Source organism: Amia ocellicauda, chromosome 7 (genome assembly GCF_036373705.1).
Source record: "Amia ocellicauda isolate fAmiCal2 chromosome 7, fAmiCal2.hap1, whole genome shotgun sequence".
In the NCBI taxonomy this organism is placed as follows: Eukaryota; Metazoa; Chordata; class Actinopteri; order Amiiformes; family Amiidae; genus Amia; species Amia ocellicauda.
The window spans coordinates 27,396,423-27,422,696 of record NC_089856.1 but is presented as its reverse complement, the minus strand read 5'-3'; the positions used below and the strand labels follow the sequence as shown (position 1 = coordinate 27,422,696).

At 37.4% G+C, this 26,274-nt stretch overlaps 1 protein-coding gene across 6 annotated transcripts in view; it reads left to right on the top strand.

Annotated features, from left to right (window-relative positions):
- The window catches only part of tnk2a (tyrosine kinase, non-receptor, 2a), a 55,969-nt gene extending 29,907 nt beyond the window's left edge, over window positions 1–26,062 (top strand). For 2 of the 6 annotated variants that reach the window (XM_066708969.1, XM_066708968.1), the window contains exons 3-17: window positions 4,900–5,077; window positions 6,353–6,423; window positions 9,572–9,799; window positions 10,482–10,634; window positions 11,248–11,525; window positions 12,847–12,973; window positions 15,128–15,274; window positions 15,637–15,731; window positions 18,196–18,390; window positions 18,856–18,947; window positions 19,449–19,493; window positions 20,055–21,517; window positions 21,787–21,882; window positions 22,134–22,261; window positions 22,423–26,062. In XM_066708969.1, coding sequence (XP_066565066.1) covers window positions 4,915–5,077; window positions 6,353–6,423; window positions 9,572–9,799; window positions 10,482–10,634; window positions 11,248–11,525; window positions 12,847–12,973; window positions 15,128–15,274; window positions 15,637–15,731; window positions 18,196–18,390; window positions 18,856–18,947; window positions 19,449–19,493; window positions 20,055–21,517; window positions 21,787–21,882; window positions 22,134–22,261; window positions 22,423–22,429 — 3,288 coding nt within the window. In that variant the 5' untranslated portion in view covers window positions 4,900–4,914 and the 3' untranslated portion in view covers window positions 22,430–26,062. Of the gene's footprint in view, window positions 1–325; window positions 1,348–4,899; window positions 5,078–6,352; window positions 6,424–9,571; window positions 9,800–10,481; window positions 10,635–11,247; window positions 11,526–12,846; window positions 12,974–15,127; window positions 15,275–15,636; window positions 15,732–18,195; window positions 18,391–18,855; window positions 18,948–19,448; window positions 19,494–20,054; window positions 21,518–21,786; window positions 21,883–22,133; window positions 22,262–22,422 lie in introns of those variants that run through there. The other 4 variants (XM_066708964.1, XM_066708963.1, XM_066708966.1 and 1 more) reach the window with 4 other exon arrangements.
- The last annotated feature ends 212 nt before the right edge of the window (window positions 26,063–26,274 follow it).

Here is a 26,274-nt window from a genome sequence, read left to right as displayed (position 1 = left end):
TAATGTAGCCCAGTTATCTAATCCTTTCCACACATATTCCCTGGGCAGTATTTTATGACTTTTCGTCACTGATCATACCCTCAACATCATACACTTATACTACTTGTTCCCCTTCCTCCTACTTGGAAACTAGTTTTATAAGTAGCATTTTTTTGGCATTAAAACAAACAAACCAAAAATGACATGCATTTAAAGTAAACATTAAATCTAATGACCCTGGCAAAGAATAGAACGCCTCTTTGGAAAAGTGGGAAGTACATTATTACGATAAAGACAACAGTTGTGGAAATGCATAGGGAGGAAACAAAACCGGAACCAAATGAAGAAGATAAACTGCTGCTGTGGAGGAGTGGATAGTAGTATAATGAGAGTGAGAGAGAGAGAGGGAGAGAACTTGTTAAGATCCTAACATAAGGGGGCCCACAGGAAATGAACTCTCCATCCTGCAGTTAAATCTGACCTCTTGGCTCCCGATCAAATAGTATTCCATCCGAATACCATAGAGTCTCTGTTTAACCAGCGAGCTAAGCTAGGCAGAATGCAGGACAGGGGGCACTTACAGTGCTGTTGGGAGCTGTCTAATGCAGGAATTGCAAAACCACAGTGCTCCAGACAGGCAGGAGGAGAACAAATAGCCAACTCTGTTTAAAGGGAATAACATGCAACTTCGTCCGAAGTGTGAGGGAGATCTATTTTTTTTTTTTTACAATTTTTGAGCACTCCTTCAGATCAAAAGCTAGACCTTGTCTCAATAGGGAGCCAGCTAGAACAAGCATTGTGCTGCTATTTATAGTGCGTTGTGGACTACATCTATGAACTGAAGGAAGGAAAGGGAGGGGGAACAAGTACAAAACAGGACTTTGAAGGAAAGCTACAAGGAATTCATCAGTGGACGTAAAGTGTCAGGCTGGCTACGGAATTCCAGAAAAAAGATGGACTTGAAACCCATGGAAACCGTGAAGACTCCGGGATTATTAAAAGCTGGACCAAGTTAGCAGCTTTTCTTGACTCTTTTTTTTTTTTTTTTTTTACTGTTTTCCGTGACCTGTCAACTGGATTCCAGCAGTGAACTCGAGCTTTTCACAACTTCAGTGGAATGACAAGCGATGGCATTTTGCTGGTGGACTGCAGGAGTTGATGTGTGGAATGCTTTCTCCATGCGTTCTGAACTGCTTTCTCCGTGCAGAGTAGCAGAAACTTCCCTGCTTCCGATGGACATTCCCTGGCCTGGGATCGCACGACTTTGATGTTATTCTCCTGACACTGCTGGATCCCACAGCAAGGATGCGGCGCTTTGATAAGCTCAAGAAATCAATCCCTTTTCTCGCACACTTTCATGTGTACAGAGTAAGTCGTAGATGCTAAACTTCATGTCTCTTTTAAAGGAGTTTGCATCTTTGTATTGAATTCGGAGGCACTGCAAGTAAATACCACAGATATGAAAAACAAAATTATCATTATTTTGCACAGAAACTCATTCAGTATATTCATTTCTGTGTCTACCTACCTACCAGATAACATAATTGAAGGGGAATGTGTGGCAGAGATACGTTACAGATTATTTATGTTTTGGTCATGCTGAACAATGTGTGTGAGAGTGATAAAACCTCATACGATGATATACTTTTTTGTACAATGCTACATTTGTTACAACAAATCTTCTGGAAAATTGCAGGTATTCTATTTTTCTTAGTTCTATCGATTGTCAGTTTTTATTTAATTTTTATTTTGCAACATGTATTGCAGTGGTGTCTTCCTTGCAATACACCTTGACCTGAACGTAACTTGATCTTGAATTCTGTGGCATGCTATCCCTGTGTCACGGTTCTTACACAAACAAGTCATATATGTTTTTTTTTTCCCATTCAAATGTTTATTTTTGCTCTACCCCTTGAAGGATTTTTTTGTTGTTGTAGCACCTTTTGGTCTTTTATATTGTTGTTTTTTTCAGTCACTGTTCAACAGCCAGATCATATTTTTGCCAATACTTATGCTTTACTACTTAATATAGAAAGGGTCAGGAAGAATGGCAATCGGTGTCAGTTGTTTAACACGGAGGTGGAATATACTGGGATAAATGGGGGCAGAAGTCAGCAGAAATTAATTTTAACCTCCATTAACAAAACATAGTCCTACACATTGTACAGCAGTCTAATTTATGGTTTGTTTGATAACATCCTATTCACTTATTCCATAAAACCAGAAAATAAACACTATAATCTTACTTTGTAATTTAAATGTTTTTTTTTAAATCTGTTTTCAAGTTATATTTTCAATGAATTTAAATTCATCTGCATGCTTAAAATAAGTGACAATTATATTGTTTTAAAAAAGCAGCCATTAAATACTCATCCTTAATTCATCTGACATGTATATGTTTTCAATTAGAATTGTGTTACATGTATCTGTCATTTGTTTAGGAAAGATTTAAAGTGGTGATTAAGTAAACCTTCAGGGAATAATGGATGTGAAATCTGGTCTATAAAGACTAAACCCTTTCCTTTTGACAAGCATCATCTGTGATGTCAGCATCTGTAGTTGTCAAGAGTTGGGAGCGATGAGTTTCCCTTAAGGTACTGTAACAAATCTCAGGGAAATAACATGCAAATCTGGCACTCCCAAACTGACATTCCCCACGCCACTGTTAAAAGTAACACAAGCTAAACAGTATGTGCAGCTTCCGCCAACACTAGTGAATTTTGAAAGGCGCACATTGTATTATCTACATCTACATCTTTTTTTTTCTTTTTGGTGAACAGCTGCAGATATTGTCATAAACAGTGTGTCATCTTAAGAAAAGAAAAACTTTTTTTTTTTTTTCTTAATTTTTCCCATGACTGAGAATATTGTCTTTTGTACTCAAAATATGTATTCCTATTGTTTTTTCTCCTGGCTGTGTGTAACCAAAAGGTAAGGTCCAACCTGATAACTGCAAGAGCTTGAAAGGAACAGCTGTAATGTTTATTTTCTGTAATGCTTTTACTGTCAATGCATTCACTGCACATTGCACTGATTATGCACTTCCTACAAAAATGTTGGCTGTATTTCCAGTTTTAAATGTTGTGGTGAGCATCACTTAAGAAAAGATCCATCTGTTGTTATGGGGAGTATGCTTTACTAATTCTTACTAGGGTTTTTACTGTATTTTTAGAGGAAGGAAAGGAAGGAAACTTCCAAACTTTACTGATGTTTAGTGTTACTATAATTTTATAACATTAAAGCAGTCCCCTTTATAGGGGGCGACTCACTCCAAATGTCTAACGGTGAGGGTGCTGGGATTTCAGTGGCATCTTGTCTCTGCGGCCCACTGTAGCTTACTTTTCTCTTTAACGTTTATGACGTGACTTGGGAATACTGTTGGGTTGAATATAGTACTTCACCCACCCCACCACCACCACCACTGTCAGGAGCATGCTTGTTTTGTCTCTTTTTGTTTAAATAAACAGATTAAGATTCTTGGAAAATGCATGATATGTCTTTAGAAGAGGATGTGTTATTGGTCAGTTGTTATAATTTCCTAACAATGTATTACCAAACCTTTTAGTGTGCTGTGCCTGTGCAGAGCTGGTCTCCCTGACATGCTAGCGTCCATCCGCTTGTAAAGTTAAAGTTGTGAGAACATGTTGACATGTACAAATGCTTGGGCTTCCACATAATTCACCATGCGGAATGATATGCTACCAAGTGAGGGAAATGGCAGCTTGAGCGTTCTTTAATTACCTCAGGGTCTCTCTCCATCTCTGTCTCTCACTGGAGTGCTGCAGTGCAGGCCCTGGGAGTCAGACTGGGGCAACATAGTTAGGTCTATAAAAAGCCACAGTGTATGACAGGGATTTCAGGCCTTGGACCCTCTGGATCAGTAGGTTTCCATGGAGATAAACAACACACTGGCTGCATGGTCAAAGTCAGGCACTGGCAGTATTTATTCAGGGTCGCCCACCTACAGGAAAGGCCGGCAAGACTCATACCCAGTGTAGTTAAATCGGATTGTGTTTCCAGATCCTGTGTGCTCAGTTAAAACCCACAACTTGCTTAACTGTAATTTTTCCCTTCCAAGATTTAGCAGTGCATTAAATTGATATGCTTTAGCAATGCTCAACGAGACGTACACAAATTAAAAACAACCCATTGCCATTATTAACAGTGACTGTGTTATCCAGATCCAGACGTCAAATGCCAACTTATTTATTTAGAGTTGTTGACGGTCATCAGGAAAATACCATATGTTATCGTTTGGAATGTAAAGTCTTGGAAAAGGTTTTGTTTTCTTCATCTTTTTGATGTGAGTAGCAGGCTGTAATTGCTAACATGCGCAAATGATTAGTGAATGTGACAAAAACAAATTAATTACTCTGACTTAGGATCTGACATTTCAGTCATCCTGTGAAGCTTTCTTAGCTAGTGTCAGTGCCTGTAGTTGCTATGGGAGTTCAGTTATGAAGGCATTATTTAAAAAATAACATGGAGTAGCATTCTTAACTAAATAAGGAACGGATGGGGAGGGAGACAGGATAGTAATTGAAAGCGGCTGATTTCTTACAAGCATATAAAAGGGAAACAAAAACAGAAATTGTAGAGAATGAGAGAAATCCCATTCCCTTATCAAGACTTTTGGTAATTGTCTGGTGTTAAAATAAAAAAATAAAAAGTTTCCGGCAGGATTAATCTTTAGCTAAATGATTAAACCCCAAAATTTGGGTTCTGTACCCTACGCTTGTGTTTGGTCAAGTGCAGAACCATCGGGTATCGGTCATTTACCATTTCCTACCAGTGAAATCTGGAGCATTATTTAAGGCACGAAGCCTTTTGAAAGATCTTAGTGTCTATGTTTATTAAGGGTAGCTGAAAGTGAATGAGCAGTGCAGTGTTCTCATATACCGCCATTTGTTTCCTATGCAGAAGCTGGGCAGTAGCATGCAGTCAGATGAGGGGACGGAGTGGCTCCTGGAACTCTTGATGGAAGTACAGCTACAGCAGTATTTCCTAAGAGTCCGCGATGACCTCAATGTCACCCGCCTCTCTCACTTCGACTACGTAAAAAATGAAGACCTGGAGAAGATCGGCATGGGGCGGCCAGGTGTGTGTTGAACACATATTTATCCTGTTATTAGGGAAGAAATATAGTGATAATGCATTCACTATGCATTCACTAAACAAATTGAAGCTTAAACACTGCGACGAGCCTTTGCTTGAAATTATTCCTAAATTATTCTCGTATCACTGCTGTAATATCTATATATATATATATCATATTAATAATATAATGTACAGCAGCAGCAGTGTGGAGTAGTGGTTAGGGCTCTGGACCCTGTGCAGAGGGATGTGGGTTCAATCCCAGGTGGGGGACTCTGCTGTTGTACCTTTGAGCAAGGTGCTTTACCTAAAATTGCTACAGTAAAACCCAGTTGTATAAGTTACGTAAAAAATTAAATTACATATTGTAACAATTTTAAGTTGCCCCGGAAAATGGGAATTTGCAAAGAGTTTTTTTATATGCATAAATAAAAAATGGTATTTGATGGTTATCTGTTCTGGAATGAAAAAAAAAGGAACCAAACCTCCAAACTCTCCAGTAATGTCAACAGAAATGTTTTGAAAACAACTATAAATTAAATCAAATTGATATTCTAATCATATTTCACAGAGACTCGGAGAGCTCTGGATGTTGAAAGCAAAAGAAGTCCTAGCATTGTTTATTTAAATGAAAACCGCATGTTCGTCTCACATGGGTTTGGCACAGCAATGCTTGAACTGATCTGCGTGGAGCACCTGCTTCCTGTGCTGTAGCTCCCATTGTGGGAGTTTCCCGTGTCCTTCCAAAACATTTGAGCTCCCAAGATTTCTTCTGCAGTGACCTCTGAGTGACCTGCTGACACAGAATGACCATTGCATTCTACAGGAATAATTGTTTATATATAGATAAATAGTTTCAGTCCATCAATGTTTTATTAAAAACAAAAACTAAAAAGGTTAATAACTCATTAAACGCATAACTATTGAAAAGAAATGCCACATTCTTTACATCACCAGACAAAGCTATGCTGGCTTCCCTGCCAAAACTTTTGTTACTTTTTCACATTTTAAAGCTGCATTTTGTTAACATTTCTATGTTATAAATTGTCTATAAATACTTACAAAGGCAACAAGGAAAAAATGCTAATTTGTAATCCAAATGAGAGGTTTGAGAGGTTTTATTACTGGTTATTTTTCTTTAATGCTGCCAAGTGCAGCTGAAGACATCATATTGAAATTCACCAGTACTGTTTCTTTGAAAATCCTCAGTGAATAATTTGTCTGAAATTAATGGGTATTAACGTGTGTGATGGCATTTTGACTTTGTGTATTTTTGAAGGCCAGAGACGGTTGTGGGAAGCTGTCAAAAGAAGGAAAGCATTGTGCAAACGCAAGTCCTGGATGAGCAAGGTATGGAGTGATTTAAAATGACTCGTCTGGAGAGGCACGTATCCCTTCAGATCCTTTATTGTAATAGTCACGTTTAGGGCCTTTTAACACTCGCAGTTCACTTCACATTTTTGGGGTAAAAATAAATAGATACAAAATATTATAACTCACTTCTGTTCATTTCAGTTCTTTCGGTATAATTTGTCTGAGTTTGCCTAACAAACTCGGATTGCGTGTGGACTCAATTATTTTGCTGGTTCACTTTAGCCTTTTTGTGAACCCCTTTCTTTCTGAAATCACATTCTTTTGAGAAGGGGTTTGTATCACGTAACAACATGGAGTACATCTTGGATGATTTGTCAATTTCATTACTCATGTAATCCTGGCATTTTTTTGTGATTGTGATTCCATTTCTTGACAATTGAAAATGAAATGGTGAATCTTTTATTCTTAATCACAATGTGCCATGAATCTAATTTAAACAAATGTGAAAAAAGTGATTTATGTTACCCTTCATTTATTAGTCTTCTACATAGATAATTATTATAAATTATATTTGAATTTGGAAAAAAAAATGAACAGATAGAAGCACAATCCTTTGATTCTTGTTAAATAATTAGGTTTAGGAAAATTGGTGAGGAAGGAAATTATTAAAATAGGTTTGAACATAACTAATATGTTAGAACAATGTGCTGCATTCAACTTCAGTATCCCAGACATTATAAACCTACTGCCTGAATTCAAAGAAAATTAAATAACTAGTGAGTCCTGTGTAAGGAATTTTGGGTTTACATTCCAGCATGTAATTGGAATTTAAATTAACATGAGCATGTGGCTCGAGTTAACTGGGTGGGTGAGCTAAAAACACAGATATGAAACGCACTGTTGGCAGATCTCACATTTTTGCTAAAATGTTGGCATTTGTCATCGTGCAATGTAGTTGCAGTGTTCCAGGAGCAATTATTTTAACTTTATTATAAGTTTAATTTTCTATTATATGATCTGGAAAAGGAGCTTGCTTGTTTGCTTTTTTTTACTTTGGAGCAAAAACATAAACCACTTTGAAGAGTAAATTGAATGATTAGACATTGCTGTAGGTTCCTTCATCTGTGTTCCTTCAATGTAAATGAGGTCGCTTATAGTTGCTAGTGAAACTCCTTTTTTGGAACTTTGATGTGGTAGAGGTGCACATAAATTGGCATTTATCCGGAAGTCGAGAGCGATGTCTGACGCATAACAGCGGGAAGGATACACCCTCACATCTTGAGTTACAATCTTAAAAGATTAAAAAAAACATGTCTGCACGTGGAAATGAAAAATTGCAAATACCTTATTGAAAGAGTTGAAGCGTCAAGTGCTCAAGTATTTTCATATATACATTAAAATGTTTATATTTAATTCATTATTTTGTTTAATAATAATAATAATAATAACGATTAACAAAATCAGTCTTGCTTACCAATTAATTTCATCAACATTTAATTAATCATTAAAGAAAATAAAATATATGCTTTTTGAAGTAGAATTATTTAAATAATAAATGATTTCCAAACCAAAAGAAAGCCTATTCCCTTATGATGCTGTCTTTTCCTGTTATCAAAATACATTTGCCTTTTAGAGCCATTTACATGAGTCCCTGCAGCCTCAACTGAGAAGTGTGACAAAACATATCTGTTAAAAGAGCTTGTGTTTTGCTAACAGTTTGCAGTTAATCCTTTGTTTATCCTAATAGTAAATAGTCACAAACCTCTAAGCCCAAACAGGTAGAATAGATGTCTCTGCCATTTTGTGCTTTGACAGTTTTATATACACAGACCTTTGTGCTGAGCACTGGGTAAGGGGGTTCTAAAAGCAGCATCCATGGCGCTGGCATTGGGACAGCTTAACAGGAAGCAAGGGATTGATAGCTTTCTAAAATTACATGTGTTTGTTTCTGTTCCTGGCAGGCTCCTGAGACATAGTAATCTGTCCCCCCCCAGCCCCAGCAACTCTGGGCTGAGGAACGCTCACCTCGCCTTTATCAGGGAGTCCCTGGAGGTTCAAGGCTGTGTTTGGCCTACCTAGCATATATATTAAACCTTGCAAAGTCACATAGGCCTCATCTGTAAGTACAGGCTCTCAATCACTGGAGCTTTTGAGAGCATAAAAATATTACTTTTGTAATGACTGTAGTCCTCAGGGTTATGTGGGCTGAACTACGAAGCACTGAAACTTAATTTTAAATTGAATTGAAACTGCTAAGTTAATGCATGGTTAATGCTGCAAGTTGTACTTTAGTGTGAAGAATTTAATTATCCACACACACACTCCATCTCCCCTCAACCCCTGCTGCCAATATTTTTTTTGTGAAGCATTTCCTTTCAAGTTAATTTGATATCGTAATACTTTAAGTGGTGACCAGATAACATTACAGGGATCACCCCTTTCTCAAGTGGGCTGGCTGCAAAGTGTAATGAATTTTGTGTTTTGTTCTGCGTCCTCTCCAACAACACCTCACCACTTTGAATTGATAGGGTCTGGAGGGGAGGTGAGGGGGGGATCCAGTTGTGAAAAGTTGCTGAGAATTACAGTCTTGTTCAGGGATGCGATAGACTTCCGTTCTTCAGTGAAGTGTGTCTTCTTACAAAGTAGCTCTAAACTATTTTAAGTACAGATAATGTTTTCTTGGAAACAAAGAGATATGTTATCGGCACTCATTGACTAGACAAGTACACATCATTTTTTTTTTCTTTGCTGATTTTCAGATTGGGCTTCTCTTATACTAGACATAGGCTATGTATAACGATATTAATTTTAATTTATTCATCCTTTTATGCATATACAAATAAGTGTTATTGCTGTATTTTTAATTTGTTAATTTGCACATTTTTGTTTTAACCAGTCAGTAAGTAAATTCAAGTCTGTTTTCTCCAAATAGACCTGACCAAGATGGAAGCAATATAGAAGCAATAATCATGTGTGAATCAACATAAGCATTTTTAGAGAAACATAAGCGTCGGGAGAGAGAGATGAGAAGAGTTAGGGCGAAATAAATATAAATAATTTTGATACAAGCATATAAACAATCTCAGAGTATTACATACCTGCTCGGTTAGGACCTGTTTTTGTGTTAGATGTTTTGGCAAGAGCCTGGTTGAGTGGAACTACATGGAATCACTCTCAGCTGCAGCCTCTGTCTCTGGCTCCCCAGGTGTTCAGTGGGAAGAGGCCCGATGCGGAGTTCCAGCCTCAGCCAGCCACCACCTTCCGCAAGGTGTCCACACCGCCCCCTCCAGAGGGCCAACAGGCACTCACCTGCCTGATCAGTGAGAAGGACCTATCTCTTTTCGAGAAGCTGGGTGATGGCTCCTTTGGAGTGGTCAAGCGTGGGGAGTGGCTCACTCCAACAGGGAAAGTGGTGAGTTCAAAGTTCATCCTTAAAAGGGACTCCCCAATGGCACATTCCATTAAAACTATTCACCAAGGTTGATTGGTCTCCATTGTCTATGCTCAGCTATTGCAACATTTAGACTTGAGTTCCCAAGGGTGCTGCACATTTGGCATTGAGTGGGTAGAAGTCTGCTGAGGATCCCAAAGTTTATAAATTTTTTCCTTCCTGTTTTGTACACTATCAAGATAATGGAAGCAGAAATTTCAGTAACCATCTGCAAATATACAGTGCATGAGCTAATCTTTTTGTTGAAAGTGAATTTGCACACAGCAGAAAAGGAAGCTAGATCACTGTGGGAGCATTATGCATTCTGGCTTTCTCATATAAAATGTTCCAGTCCCATTTGCAAAGTTCAAACCATTGAACTGATATAAGGTCCCTGTTGTGTAAGCTGGAAAAAGCAAAACAAAGGGGAAAAACATTCATAAAATGTTCACTGTAGGCCCATCAATCATCAGGGGAATATCATAGGCTAGAAATCAACTATAAAAATATATAAATGTTGCAAGCAGTTTATGCAGTGTCAGATACTTTCCCAGTTCCATCCTGTGAATCTCCTAAACATTATCTTGTTTTACATTAGTTTCCTTAAATGTATGCAGGACAATGACTGGAACTGCACTTGGCTAGACAGTTTCTCTTTTATTAGATCAATGTTGCTGTGAAATGTCTGAAAACTGATGTACTCAACCAACCTGACGCTTTGGATGACTTCATAAGGGAAGTGAATGCCATGCACTCCCTGGACCATCAGAACCTGATCCGGCTGTATGGTGTTGTTCTCACACACCCCATGAAAATGGTAAGACGAGACCCCTGTAAAAAAAGAAAAAGGAAAAACGGCACCACCATGCCTAAAATATATTGACTCTGCAATGCAGCGCTGGCTGCAGTTATCACGATTCTTTGCTTTAAGATTAACTGCAACCTTGTCATTTATAGTCTTGAGTATTGGTTTCAGTCCTACTGCTATCTTCCAAAAGCAAAATTATGCAAATAATGACTGACTTTTTACATTTATTTTAATTTTAAAAGCTAGTTGTTGGGTACTCTCATACTTGGACAGAGCTATGTTTGTCCTGTATGATAAACAGGATTAATACATATGTTTACAATACCAAAAAATAAAAGCCTTGGTTTCTTATAAAGAATTAAATGATACTGCAAAAGAAAGGAACACTGTATTGTAAGTTTACCACCAAAATAATACAAATATTGAATTTCTGAAATATAGTAAGAATGATGGTTGTAGCTCCATGACATTTCCATTTTGAGGGAGTATAGTAGAAACTGTACTATTAAAGCTTATACAATCAAACAATCTTCCAAAAATGTATGTTTTTATTTTATGTTTACACATTTACTATAATGACATTAAGACTGCTGAACTTATATTGTCCAATTTTCTTAATTAGGTGACAGAACTGGCACCTTTGGGCTCCGTGCTGGACCGCTTGAGAAAGAACCAAGGGCATTTCCTGATCTCCACACTGTGCCAGTATGCCATCCAGATAGCCAACGGCATGGCCTACCTGGAATCCAAGCGCTTCATTCACCGAGACCTTGCTGCCCGCAACATCCTGCTAGCCGCCAATGACCTGGTGAAGATTGGGGACTTTGGACTGATGAGGGCCCTGCCAAAGAACGACGACCACTACGTCATGCAGGAGCACCGGAAGGTCCCCTTTGCCTGGTGAGCTGGTGCTTCCACACCTAGTGGAGGTCAAACAATCACAGTGCTGTTCTCAGACTTGGCAGAAAGTTCACGGTCCATTCAAGTTGCATGACTTTGAATGTGTCTCACGCCATAGTTTTTTCATGGTAACCCTTGAAAACTGTCTGAAAAAAGACCATAGTTGTGCTCTGTAGTACACCATAGTACTGCTTGGCTGCAGAAAACTTTAACACAAAGTAGTATAGGGTAATCTAACATTAGAGGCAGAAGACTACCTTTTCTTGTGGAGTGTGACATAAGAGGGTATTGAAATTAAGATGTTCAAAATAATATTTACAATTTACTTCAATAATGTATTTGGAATCCTCAGTAAGTTCTCACTGGAATTAATCAGTTTTCAATTAACTTAAAAAAACAAAAGCAGATAGCATTGTTTAACTCTTTATACTCAGCCCCATTGTTTTCAACCCGCCGGTGGGTTGAGATATATCTATTAATAACGCTGGCATTATTATAGCCAGAAACATCTGGCAAATCAATGGAAATTAGAGACTTAGAGTTTTCAAATGATACCAGGATTGTTAAAATCAGATGTTGCTGTGTGGAGATATTGACTTGCAAAGTATTGGAAACATTTACTCAGGTTCTAGAATTGGTATTTTTAATACATACAAATAAATGATCTCCTTCAGTTTATAATCCAATTTTCACCCAGTTTGTTTTGAAAGTTGTATTTTGACTAGTACTTTAAGGGAAAATTGTAAGAAAAATAGGTTTACATTGAAATTTTTTCAATTAAAATGTCATAAATAATAGCATAATTATCAATTATGAATTATCTTGGAAAAAAGTGGTAGTGTTGCAATATAGTGTGTCTAATCATGATCAACAATGCAGAATCTGATTCTATTGTTTGTATGCTTTCATTTGAGTGGTCCCACATGCTCTTAAACTGTTTTCACATAGGCTAGTTATTTTCAAATGCACATTATTACCTAATTTCTTATGGTATTTTCACCCAACAACTTCTCCAAATGTCATTATGAGTGGTATTTCAACAAAAACATAAAGATTTCCCATAGGCTTACGTAAAAAGTTCTTGAAAAAATGCATTTTGTTTTTTTGAAAAAACTTGGTAGTACTGTAATATAGTTTGTCTAATTATGATCAACTATGCATAATGTTATAGTACAGGTTGTCTAGTTTCATTTGGTAGATGTTTCTTACCTGTACTCCTTATAATGTCCATATTAAACACTTGCAAATCTAAGAAGTCCAACCAAGTGAAAATGGGGGTGAGTTTTAAGAGTTAATAACTAATATTGAATTTGTTTTGCAGGTGTGCTCCTGAGAGCCTGAAGACCCGTACATTTTCTCATGCGAGTGACACCTGGATGTTTGGTGTGACCCTGTGGGAGATGTTTACATATGGACAAGAGCCCTGGCTGGGACTCAATGGCAGCCAGGTACCAATTACAACAACAAGCACAGCCCTACACAACTCTGTGTCCAAATCCAATGCTCTGCAAATGGATAACTAGTGTGTTTACAAGTGTCTTTAGATACCAGTGACCTGAGAATTTCTAGATTTCTAGTGGGTTACCCTTTAAGGACCACAATTGTGTATGTGTGAAAATACTAAAGTGTTTTGGGATCAGGTTATCAAGATCAAATACATCTTGGACATTTAATCCATATAGGAATAATGATCAACGGTTAGGTAAAAAGTGCTTAGATACTCAAACAGGGATGCACCGATTAATCAGCCAGCAATCGGTATCGGCAGATTATAGACAAAAAATGTAATTATCGGTATCTGCCAACTACTTTAAAATGACCAATTACAGATTGTGGTGTCTGAAAAGGCATCATGCTTACCTATTGTTTATAACTGGCTAACGTTTTTTTCTCCAGTCACGTGTCATTGACAGATAATATAGTGCCAGGCTGCTTTGTTGTGTATAAGGTGAGAGCTTTCACACTTATGCCCCATTTCCACTGGCTTAAGCATCTGGACGCGTCCAGGTTTTGTTGACGGTTAACTGTCTGCTGATAGACGTGGCTGTAAGCATCCGTCACACCCACTAAGGAAATGCTTCACTTTCAGAAGCGGATATGTGTGATTGACTTGTAGACAGACTGGGAAGAGATTAAGGACTGGTTTAATAAATGCGTCCATAAGTCCATAAACGCCATGACTGAAACGTGCACACTTCAGTTAAATTATAACCTGCTATATTGTATCTGGATGATTAATCGTGAAATGTGTGTATTTTGTTTCAACTGTAACTTGCCCTGGTTAACAATGTCTGCTAATTAAATTAAAAATAATATGGCAGAAAGTGTTGTCTGCAGTTACAAATCTGTAGTAAGAGTAATAAGTTAAGGGAGTCAAGTTGTGCCATTTAAAATACATCTACTAGCACATATCTTGATGAGGATTCCAATAATAAAAATAATAATAATAATAAATAGCAAATTTATTTTATTGTTGCACATGGAAATGTTTTCTTACGGTAATGCAATGCTTATCTGAATATTATATTGTCTATACACGTTTAGCTCTTCTTTATATCTTTTAACAGAAAAGTGTATTTATTACGCTGTCTCCAATCACATAAAGCATAAAGAATAAAATAGACACAAAAGTTCCTTCCACATCAGGCTCTATCGCTTGTAGTGTTTTCGGTCTTTGTTTTTAAAATGACACACAGTTCTTCCATTGATGTTTTTTAATCTTTAAAATACAGATCGTTCTTTTTGCAACTTACTGTAATAAACTGTTATGAACTCGTCTGTCTGAAATATATATATAAATGTTCCTTCCCCGCTCATTTCAGATAACATATGCACAATGCATGAAGCCTGCTACTATAGTAGTGAATAATAATCTTAAGAAGAATTTGAATAAGATGTGCACTTACATGCATATTTAATTAACCTACTGCTTTAGCCTATATTATACGTTATTAAATACACTAATCTGTAAAGAAATCACAGATAATATGTTCATATTGAAACTATTACCACAGTATTAATTACAAAATGCCACCAACGCTTGTACCCCATTAATTCAAATCCGAGGTAAAATAGACTACCTCCTTTACAGGAAAGAAATGTATCGGCTTTGTAGATGAGTTTCCCTTTGTGTACTTTTTATTTCTAAAAAATACACCATATGTCAAATTGGTGGCCTTTTATGTCTGAATGGGGTATAAGTCTTTTCTTATTCAAATATATGGATAACTAACTTGTATAATTAAATTAAAATGAGCTGAAATTAGAAACCTCATCAGAAGCAACATTTTTATTTAATTAATGACAGGGTAGAAAGTTACAGAAATGTCAAAACATCGGCATCGGCCAATTATTTTATATGAACATCAGCTATTGGTATCGGCCAATAATTTTCTTATCGGTGCATCCCTATACTCAAATATAAGTTCTGTTCATTAGTACCATGTGTATACACACTTACAATGATCACAAGGAACAGCATTTTGAGAGGGAAACTGAGAAAAATCTACATTTTAATTAATGAAGTGTACGCCATACACAGATATGTGAATAAGGTAAGTCCATTAACATTGGCAATGATTTCCACTTTTTTTCTTCTATAGATTCTTCATAAGATTGATAAGGAAGGGGAGAGGCTGCCCAAGCCCGAGGACTGTCCTCAGGATATCTACAACGTCATGCTGCAGTGCTGGGCACAGAAGCCTGATGACAGGCCCACGTTTGTGGCTCTACGGGAGTTCCTGGTGGAGGTGAGTGTCTGTGGCCAATTTATTACAATGGTCTATAGTACATTGTGGTTGGGTTGGTAGACTACTCCACCCTTAACCCGTCCCAGGTTCAGTTATTCCCTACTTTCCTTGTGTGTTTACTTGACCTTTCTAACCCACCCACACATATAAACTCCTTTATTGAATCTCAAGGCTTTATAAATCCATGTAGACCATAAGCAATAAACACTTTGTGGAAAAACATATTTCTATTTTAATTAAATTTAGTTCAGTTTTACCAAAACATGTCCACTGTAGCCCCTTGTTCACCACAGTATATCTCCTGCTGACATGAGAAAATATGGAAATATACAAAAGGCTGTTATTGATTATTGTGCTTCCAGACAATGCCAACTGATATGCGGGCCCTGCAAGATTTTGAGGAGCCGGACAAGCTGCTGATTCAAATGAATGATGTAATCACCATCATTGAAGGCAGGTAGGTATTCAAAGTAGACTCACACAAATTTGACCTCCTCTATGGAAACTATGCAAGTGTAGTGTATGTAAATGTTCAATTCCTGAAACATTTCCATTGTGTCTCCTTTTGAGTAAGGCCTGTGATTAGGCTTCTGATATCAGCCTGTGGTTATGTTTATTTACATACATGCCTGGTTTTCCAAAATGAATTGTCCAAATTCTCTCATAAATTAATTCTTAAAAATAAGTTTCACTCCTGTCTGCTTTATTGTAGCAAAAGTCAATTATAATGTTTTTTGTAAAGGAAGATTAATATTTACAGCCCAGTCGACATTACTTATTTAACTAGGGAGAAACTGAGTTCTTTTAAGGTGATATGATCAAATTGACTGTAAAGGAAATGTGTATCTAGATTATATCTCTCCAAGATGCTTTTCATCAAATATTGCATAGTAATAATTCCTGTCAGTCACTGAGATGTTATACATAAATGTCTTTAATTCTAGCTGCAAATTATTAAACCTTATTTGTATCAAAATACAGCCATATACCCATATATATTTAATTGCATTTCAGAGTCCGTACAATGTTAGACATTGATCCAGAACAGTAGTATGTGTCAGGAGAAATTAATCTAGACATGGGGCCGGATTAAATCAAAACTTTGACCCACCTGCTAATAGCAAACTACAAACCCATACATCATAGCGATTACATTTATGATTAGAAGAAAGTGGCATCTTACTAAAAATGAAGCTGCAAATGAGTACAGTTCTGTAGTTTTCTATTAGCGGGTGGGTCAAAGTTTTGATTTAATCCGGCCCTTGTTAAGGATATGAACATAGTAGTTTTGCACAGTATACCAAAACATCTATAATTTTTAGATACTAAAAACACAAAACGGTTCGATAATCAAATTTTTGTTACATTCGATACTTCTGTCAAATGTCTCGCGTTTCATGATCTAGAGAATAAGGTTGGTCTAGTAATTTGTCTGAAATTGAGAGGGAGTTTATTCAGGCACTTATCTTTTCTTCACATATTATTATTAATATTGCAGAAATTCAGTGTACAACGTATCTACAAGCATATAAGTGTAGATCACAACATATTAACTGTGCTTATATGTATTTAAATTATCACTGTAAAAAATAGACAATATATATTTTTCTTTATTACAATAAAATTACTAAAAACATTTTTTTCTTTCTAACCCGCACAACAATAAACATTCCCTTGGAACAAGTGCAACAAAAAGAGAGAATATAATATGTTTATATGTATTTGCATGATTACTGTAAAAAAAGCACAGAGAACAAAAAGATTATTGATTTACAATTAAATTACTACAAAGATAGATCACTAGCATGAACTTGCACAGCAGCACATCGGTAAAACCACCGCAAGCAAGAGAGAGGTCGCTTTCGTGTAGCGCAGATTTCTGTGGTTTTACACAGATCTGCAGAATTCTATTGGTCCCATTGGTGGAGCCATGCAGATCTGAGCAGAACTGCGGACCTTTGCACTACACAAAAGGTGACCAAAGATACACGTATACCTTCGCAGGGGCGGAGTGTAATTCAACACTTTGCACAAAGCAAAACAAAAGCACGAAATAAAATGAAACAAACACATTATTTACAAAATGTAATTTGGATTGGGCAGGGGGCAGTTTTCAGTAATGGGAAGCATGGCATTTAAAATATGTATTTTTTGCCTGTGAACATGTTGATGGTTGATTTTATTTTTCAAATATTATAATGTGTAATTCCTTGAAAAAAATTCCTTGCTGCTGTTCTGTAACAAATTACCTGCTTGTGAGAGAAATATTATATTCTGTTATTTATTACGGTGTTGTAGTTTTGGTTGGTTATTTTGGTTTATCTACCCTGTCATCAGCATATTGTTCAGTGTTTGGGGAATAAAAAAGCCCAATGGTTATTTTTTGCCTTTGGCAGATACATTTTTTGTCGTGGTATTGTTTTGGTACCGAGTATTGTGATGCTAAACTTGGTTTCGGTATCACTGTCAAAACACTGAACATAGTATCTAATCTGTGCCTGCAGGACTGGATTTAAAACTAAAATAAACTATTAAACAAGGATCGCTTTATTTGCTCCTTAATGAGAATAGACATATGTACTGATACCTCTGGCAATCTTTTCACTACCTTACCTTAAGTGAATAATATCATATAAACAGCATTTTACTTATTTCCACTGTTTTAAGAGTTCTATTTTATACTAGTGATTTGGTGTATGTTGTCTTTTTCAGCTCCAAGTCACTTATAAAAAATATTGCAAACTTAAATGATTCTTAATATTACTGTTCTTTGTAAAAGTAACAAAACCGAAAAACCACATATACGAGATTATTTAATATCACATTTCTAATTATTCTCTTAATCAACTACAGAGGCCTGTGTGGTACTTTTAGATATTATTATTATTATTATTATTATTTGAATTTCATTTGAATTGCAGGGCTGAAAACTACTGGTGGAGGGGGCAAAATAAGAGTACTCTGAAGGTTGGCCAGTTTCCCAGAAACACTGTGACGTCTGTGGCCGGCCTGTCAGCCCACGACATTAGCCGACCGCTGAAAAACAGCTTCATCCACACAGGACACGGAGACAGCAACCCTCATCGCTGCTGGGGCTTCCCTGACAAAATTGACGAGTAAGAGCCTTGTTTTAAAGAGAGAGTAACCAGTATTTCCACCAGTCAGAACATCATCAGGCCCAAGCACTGCATTAACCAGAAATCCTTCATCCTTTAATTCTCTGCACCACTAGAGGGCACCAACACACTATTACATTTTGTTTAACACTATTTAGCTGATGAGCTCTACTCAATATTTCTCTACATATGTATGTTTGTGTTTATCTTTATATTTATATATTATCTTAGCCGAGAATTTACTGAGGCTACTGTCCAAATATGATAATTTAACAGTGCTTTTTAATTTTACAAATCAGACATTTGTAATGAACACATCTCAATTCAATACTTTTTAAGTGAAGTGACTAGAATTCCACTGGTCCTGCATTGACAAAGACTCAATATTCCATAGCATAGGAGTGCGGCAACATCAGAGGATTTTCATGTTTTCTTATTTCCCATTTTATTCGTGTCTCTGTTTAGTCTTTATCTGGGCAATCCAATGGATCCCCCTGATGTTCTAGGAATGGATCTAAATGCTGCCAGACCCACTCAGCTACCTGGACGGGCTAAAAGTGAGGATTTCATGGCATTGTTTCAGTTCTGTTAAGTGTTGTGTATACAGTGAAAGGTTTCATGTTTTGTGCAAACAAATAAAACCGCTACGTTGATATGTAAACACACACTTTCAAAATGTGGTAGTAAAAAAGGTGTGTACAATAGAAGTAGTAGTCTCGGTAATCTGTTTTTATGATGGATAAATGCTAGTCAGTTTAGCAGATACACAGAAATACTGTCATGAAATAATAATGTACATACAGTAAATTGGTGAGTATATAATCCATTAATTCTTTCTCTCAAATTGAGTAGTACTTCATTTCTAGTCTGTCACGCCCGATTTATTTTCTATGGGTTAATTAATTTTTTTTTTTTCTCCATCTGTATTCTTACTTTTCCTCAGTTGTGCATGCCCTGTGATAACCTGATGACCTTTCTTCATTCTCTCTCTTTTTCTCTTTCTCTATCTATTTCCCTGCTCTGCCCTCTTGCATCTGTCCTTGCCTTGCATTCTCCAGAGGAGCCCCCACCTCGCCCCCCCCAACCAGCGATTCTTGTCAAGAGTAAGTCTGGACGCTCAGTCTGGTTTAAGCACTGTTCCTGCCCTCTCTGTTCAATACTAGTTCCACTCTTCAAAGGTATACTGTGCACCTTCCTCAGCATTGGCTTACCCTGCACTGGTGTGTGCCTGGTGTGCTGTTTTGCTGTGCTAATCTGAGTGCCTAATCTTCAGCACTACACTCAACAGACCTGCTTTCTATTAAAATGAAATCAAATTAAAATAAAAAGCCTTTTTTAAATCCTGCTTTTCACCTTTTTGTTGTGTTGCTTTGCTTTTATTTAAAATTAAGTGCTTCCCACAGTTCTAAGTACAGGGCTTACTTTTATTCAGACAATATATCCGTCTGCCATGCCCAGTTTGCGTGCTGTGATAATAAAGCAAAAAACATTCCATTTGTTTTTATCTACAATTGGGTTTGAAAACATTCTTTCAAATGCTTAATGGTTTGTCATGTTTACTGCCTGTCTTTTAGCTCAGTGTAAGACTATCTAGTGTGTATTTAGTTTCTACATAAGAGACTACATAGTTTAAATGCAAATAAAAATGTTTTTCTTGTGCTTAGAGCCCTGTTATGATCCTGTTACTGAGGATGAGGATCTCACAGCTGCTGGCCTGAAGAAACTTTCTCTTAAAAAGCAGGGAACAGTCAAAGGGTTGAAACTTGTCAAACCTGCCGCCTGGGTCTCTGCCACAAAGATGGGGGACCGGCAGGGTGGGGGAGGTAGGACAGTGGGGTTTGTCCCTAATGAGGTGTCCTTGATTGACTTTGGAGAGGAAATCCCCCCATCTACTCCATCTCCTGTTGTGGAAATCCAGATACCCACACTAGCAAAACTGGCACTAGAGGCTGACTCCATATTAGACAAAACCCCTCCGCAAAGTCCCACACGAGTCCTGCCCCGACCCCTGTACCCGACTCCTGTGGTCGACTGGGACTCCAAGCCCCTGCCTCCACCTCCAGCCTATGACGACGTAGCTCAGGACGAGGAAGATATTGAGGTGTCTTCCATTAACAGTTCTGAGCCTGGTCTGCTGGACGTGCAGGGCAAATATGCAGTGGTCAATGTTCAGAAGGTCAAAGAAAAGGGAGAGCCTAACATGGGCTTCTCTCAAGACACTGACTCTGGTGAGAAGCCCAAAGTGGAGGACAACCTGTTTCTGCCTAGTAGGCAGAGCCGGCAGAACAACTTCTCGCAGTCGGCAGAGATCTTCGAGGAGCTGCAGCAGGAGTGCATGAAGAGGCTGAACGTACCCGCGGTATCCTCCTTGCCCTCCTCCCCCAGCCCGACGAACCTCGATATGCACAAGCAGATTGTTCTCTCTTTCTCTGACGACAAGCCCCAGATCCCCCCAAGGATCCCCATCCCACCGCGACCTGTCAAGCGAAACGATTACGGACGCAGGTCTGGGGATCTGTCTCCAACCTCCGGAGGGGAGGAGGACAAAGACCACCCTCCGCAAATACCTCCCAGGGATCCCTTATCCCAGCCAAGTTCCAGAACTCCCAGCCCCATGAGCTTGCATGTGGGCTCCCCTCAGCAAAGGAGCAGCCTGTGCTCAACAGTGTCCTTCGGGTCCTACCTGTCCACCTCCCCTGGAAAGCTAATGCCCACAACCCAGAGCTTTGCGTCAGACCCCAAGTATGCCACCCCCAAAGTCATCCAAGCTCAGGGGAAAGACTGCACAAAGGGCCCATGCATCTTGCCCATTGTGAAAGACGGAAAAAAAGTGAGCAGCACTCACTACTACCTCCTCCCTGAGAGGCCCCACTACCTGGACAAATACGAGAAGTTCTTTAAGGAGGCTGAGAGCCCCGAGGACAATTCCTCCAAGCGCACGGTGACCACGGCCACTGTGCGACCCATGATGCAACAACAGACGGACTTCAAAGCCAACTTCTCCTCTAACAACAGCAACCCCGGGGTCAAGACTGCAATAAAGGCATCCTACAGCCTGCAGAGGGTGAGCTGTGATGGACCGGCTGTGAAAGCAGATGGAGCCAGGTCTTCTGATAAAGTCAATTTAGTAAGTGTCTGAATCCTTCGTGTATGTCAGTGTACATGCAGTGGGTAATGCCCTAGAAAGGATCGATACTCACAGCTCATTGCTCACTGAAGAAGACAAGGCCTAGGTTAATTCAGATATATGGCTGACTTTGTCACAGGTTTAATGTCCCATGAGAAGCTGTTTTCTGGCTTTCAGATCCTAGATTAATGCTTTTCTTGTGGTCATTGAACACAACAGAAAAGCCATCCTGTTTGTTACCTAAGCAAGGTTTGTGTGTTTTTGTGCAGGTGCAGGAGGCAGTCCATGGGGTGACAATTGAAGAATGCCAGACTGCTCTCCAGAATCATGGCTGGAATATCCAGAAAGCAGTGCACTATCTCAAGGTACCACAACTAGACCCAGTAATAATCCAGTATTAAAACCGGAAGAATTTGGTTTGCAAATTTCAACTACATTTGCAGGACTGTTCAATCAACTTATACAGATTTATGTTTTCTATCTTACTGGAATTCGGATAATTGATGTGTGTCTAGTTTTACTTTTAGGTGCTGCAGGTTTCATTTTGATGAAACACAAAGCATTTTGTTTACAGAAAGAGAGGAAACAGTCAAATTTGTATTCCCTCTTCTGGTAGGTCGAGCAGCTGTTTTGCCTGGGACTGAAGACGAGAGCAGAATGTCTTAAAATATTAGAGATGTATGACTGGAATCTGGAGTTGGCTAGCTCCCAACTGCTTGACTCCTATGGCACAGTCAGACAAAGGTAGAGCGCCTCTCTGCATTTATTTTGTTTGTTTATTTGGGGCTTTGCCCTGCACTGGACCTTGTGAATTAACAGATGTAGGCCTTTTGTACCTCTTTCCAGGGTAAGCAAAAATCTAAATGTTGCATAAACACAAACCAACTGTTTTCTTTATTTTCTAGGCGATGACTGCCATCACTTTGGGGATGCTGGCTCCTCAAACTTTCCAGTTGTCTTTTTGCACCACTGATTTTAGTCCACCCTTTCTGTGTACGGAGAAACTGCTGCTTCATTTAGAGTGGAATCAGAACATTCTTAAATGGATACACTTTTGTCATCTGCTCTATTGACCCTCATTGTACACAACTGCATTTCAGCCCAGAGGTCAAATTTCAACCAATCCAGTATTTATTTTTCTGAAAAAAAAAACAAGAAAGAAAGGAGAGAAAAAAAAAACTGATTGGCTGGGGTAAAGTGTATCTGTCCTTCTTAACAGTGTCCTTTATCTGGCCAGTGCTCTATCGTTTCATTCAGAGTATATATAAAGAGAAATATAAATGAATGAATATATGTATATATATATATATATATATATATATATATATATATTCTAAATGAATGAATATATCAATATTCTATTGTTTGAGTTTATATATTTGCATCAAATATATTTGTCTTTTTGTTTGTTTTTTTAAGGTGTTTTATTTAATGGTTTTAACAGGTTTGATTGCAGAGGTTTATATGACAGAGTTTTAAGTTAATGAGATCTATATTTTATTTTTCCATTTCTCAAAAATGTTTCTGTTCTATCCAGTACCGAAGCTACTTCACTGCTCCTGATAAAGACTTATGTGACAATGTGATGTCACCAAAGGAGAGACGGCAATCTTGCTGTCTTTTTTTTGTTTGTTTTTTCTGTCTTGCTTCTGAAAAAAAAAAATATTTGTAAGGTACAGTTAAAATATTAATATTGTCGCCTTCACAACTGCTGATTGGCCAGTGCATTGTGTTTCTATGGGTATACACGTTTGCAGTAAACATTTCGGTTGCTATTGAGTTTATTCTTTCTGGTGCACTGTTTTATGTGAGATACTGCAAAACAATTGTATTGTTGGGTTGCAAACGGACTACAGAGACAAAGCAAGGCAATGATTTTCTGATTTCAAAAACTAACTGAAGTAATACAGTATAAAGGAATATATAAGATACTTTTCTCATAAAAGTATATGTTCACCATATATTTAAACAAAACCTTAGTAACCTATACGTATAGCTTCTGACACATTTCTACATTTAATTGCTTAAAGTAAAGTAGAATTCAGAATTCAAGCTCTAAATGTAAACTGAATGAAAGCTTGGTATTGAAACTTTTTTTTTTTAACATACTATGTATATAATGTTACAGTATAGTATGCATGCATGACAAAACATATTTCCTCTATCCTTAAATATTGCTAAAGCTATTTGATGTGAATTAGAATCAATGTAACCTCCACAATATTTCAAAAAATATTTTTGTTCAAGAATCGAAGCCAAATAAGGCAAAGCTATTGTCTTATCAGTATTCAGAGGAGGATTGAAAATAACTAGTTGTTATGCCGAAAGGTGCTTGATGTTTACTGTGCAGGTTACCTCTTTATTAGGATATATTACATATACACTCTACCTAATACCAACAAAAAAACTCCTTTTACTGTAAGTGTTTAGAGTAGAATTTCAGAAATGTTTGTAAAAATGTCTGTGAAGCAACCTGACAATATATTACACGAAACCTTGGCTAGTCTTACCTGTTATTATATTGCCAAGTTCAAAATAAATACCAGTAGTAAATTATAGATGCAACCCACCCTCAAAAGCAGATACTTCACCAAAACTTGCATATAAAATGTTTGAAACAGTTGTACAATTGCATTTCAGTTCCTGGGTATTGGAATTGTGCAATTGAAAAATGCACAGATCTGAAAAAAAAATAAAAAGTATTTTTTAATAAAAATGTATATATTTTTATATATATATATATATATATATATATATATATATATATATATATAATTATAATAATTTTTTTATGCATGTGTATAATGTATCCTCCATTGCTTGGATTGCAGCTTTTGATTATGTTTAACTCTGTTGAAATGACCGTGCTAACTCAGGTTTTGTTGAATCCATGAAAGCTTCCTTTTCTAGACCAGTGATGTTGCATTCCAGTCAGTTCAGTCTAATTTATACTAGTGTAACACCGCAGACCATAGCTCTCTAGGAATGAGTTTGAAGAAGTTTGTTTCAGCTTGTATTACAAACACAGGTCATGGTCTTCCTTTTGAAAAATGTATGTTAAGGTTAAAATTGGGTTGCACTGTAAGGTCGTCTGGATCTGCCACCACTTTTCTGCTACATTTAGATTGCTTTATAAATGTGTTGCACAGTCTACATCAGAGCAGTGCTATTGTGGAGTGTTTGGCAATAGGTGGAGTATATGGTGGAGTTTATTTTTATATACCTATAGTAGTTTGTACACTGAATTTATTTGTACATTTCCAGCAACACAGAGTTATTTTTTCTCTATGCATAGATATTGGTCTGGAGTTCATAGCTCCAAGTGAGCCCTAGTGATGGACTGGCAGAATATAACTTTGTTTTCACAGATCAAGTTGGGGATGCACAGGTAACTGACTAAAATAAACTGTCAGGTTGACGTTGCTGTTCAAGATTTCTTCAGAAAGTGATCCGTTTATTAAAATAACCACATCTTTATCAACAGCTATTCCACCATGCTTTTTTAAAGGCACTGATCTGAGTTTATTGCTATAAACATGTCACCTTTTGATTGGATCACAGTTCAGGGTGATCAACATTAGTGGTGCACAAATCCAGCAGGTTTCTTTGAATCACCAGCAAGTTCAGAGCTGGTCGTTAAATCCGTTCAAATCCCTGATTTAACCTCCTCCATGTCCAAACCCATAAATATTTTGGAAGCAATGTATTGAATGACATTTTTCATATTTCTGGTTCTCACAAGTGAGAAGGGATGATCATAAATGTGAGCATTCTCTTTTTGAATATATTACACTCGTATATCCATGAAATACGTTGTTCTGTTCTTTACAGAATTTATACAGAAAATGCATCCAACACAGTGAGGTTCATATTTGTCAGTAAAACAAAAGGGTTACCTTGACCTCCTGTAGTTAATTAGTGAAGAAAAAACCTTTCACAGTTGACCTTGGTTTACTTCTTTTTCCCCTCAGTGGTTTCTTGTGACAGCCCTGGATCATAGCTTGTACGATTAACCTATGCTCTGTGTAGAATGTATTCATCACATGGCATTCGGTTTTATTGTAAAAGGGAATATCTAACACAGAACAGAAATTTGTAGTTTACATGTATGAATGGGAAAGTTCCTTTCTAGAAGTGATAATTTGTTGTCCATCCCAGAACATAGTGCACTGCAGTTATCCAGAGTACAATGAAAGGAATCGCCGTGCTGCACAATTTAGCAAAACATTTAAGCCCGCTATCTGTTTGCTTGCAGCCTAGTTGTGTAATGTCTGAGATGTGTGTAATCCACATGTTCTTGAAAAAACGTTAAACTTGATTTGCACAAAGCTGTTATTTTTGTTTTGTTTTTTTGATGGCAAGGTACATGTTTAACCTATGAGAAATGCCATCAATGTGAATAATAATGCATTTGAAATTTCTGGAAGACCAAGTAATCTTGTTAAATATGTGTATATGGTTTCCTGTACAGAATATATTTTACAACTGTATTGTTTGTATAGGTGATTGTAAATGCATTAAAGTTATTATGATTATTATTACATAGAGGCTTTTTACGTCACAGTATATAATGATGTGATTACACAGTCACAATCTTGTAAGGTGAATTACTATAATTTGTGGAGCTAATACCTTGCTCCAAATTTGGATTAAAATAATCCTTGACAGCCGATCTAAAGTGACAGCTCATAAAGAATATGCAAGATACTACAATATTTAGCTCTGTTGGAAGTCCTGTGTTCTGCTACAATGTATTC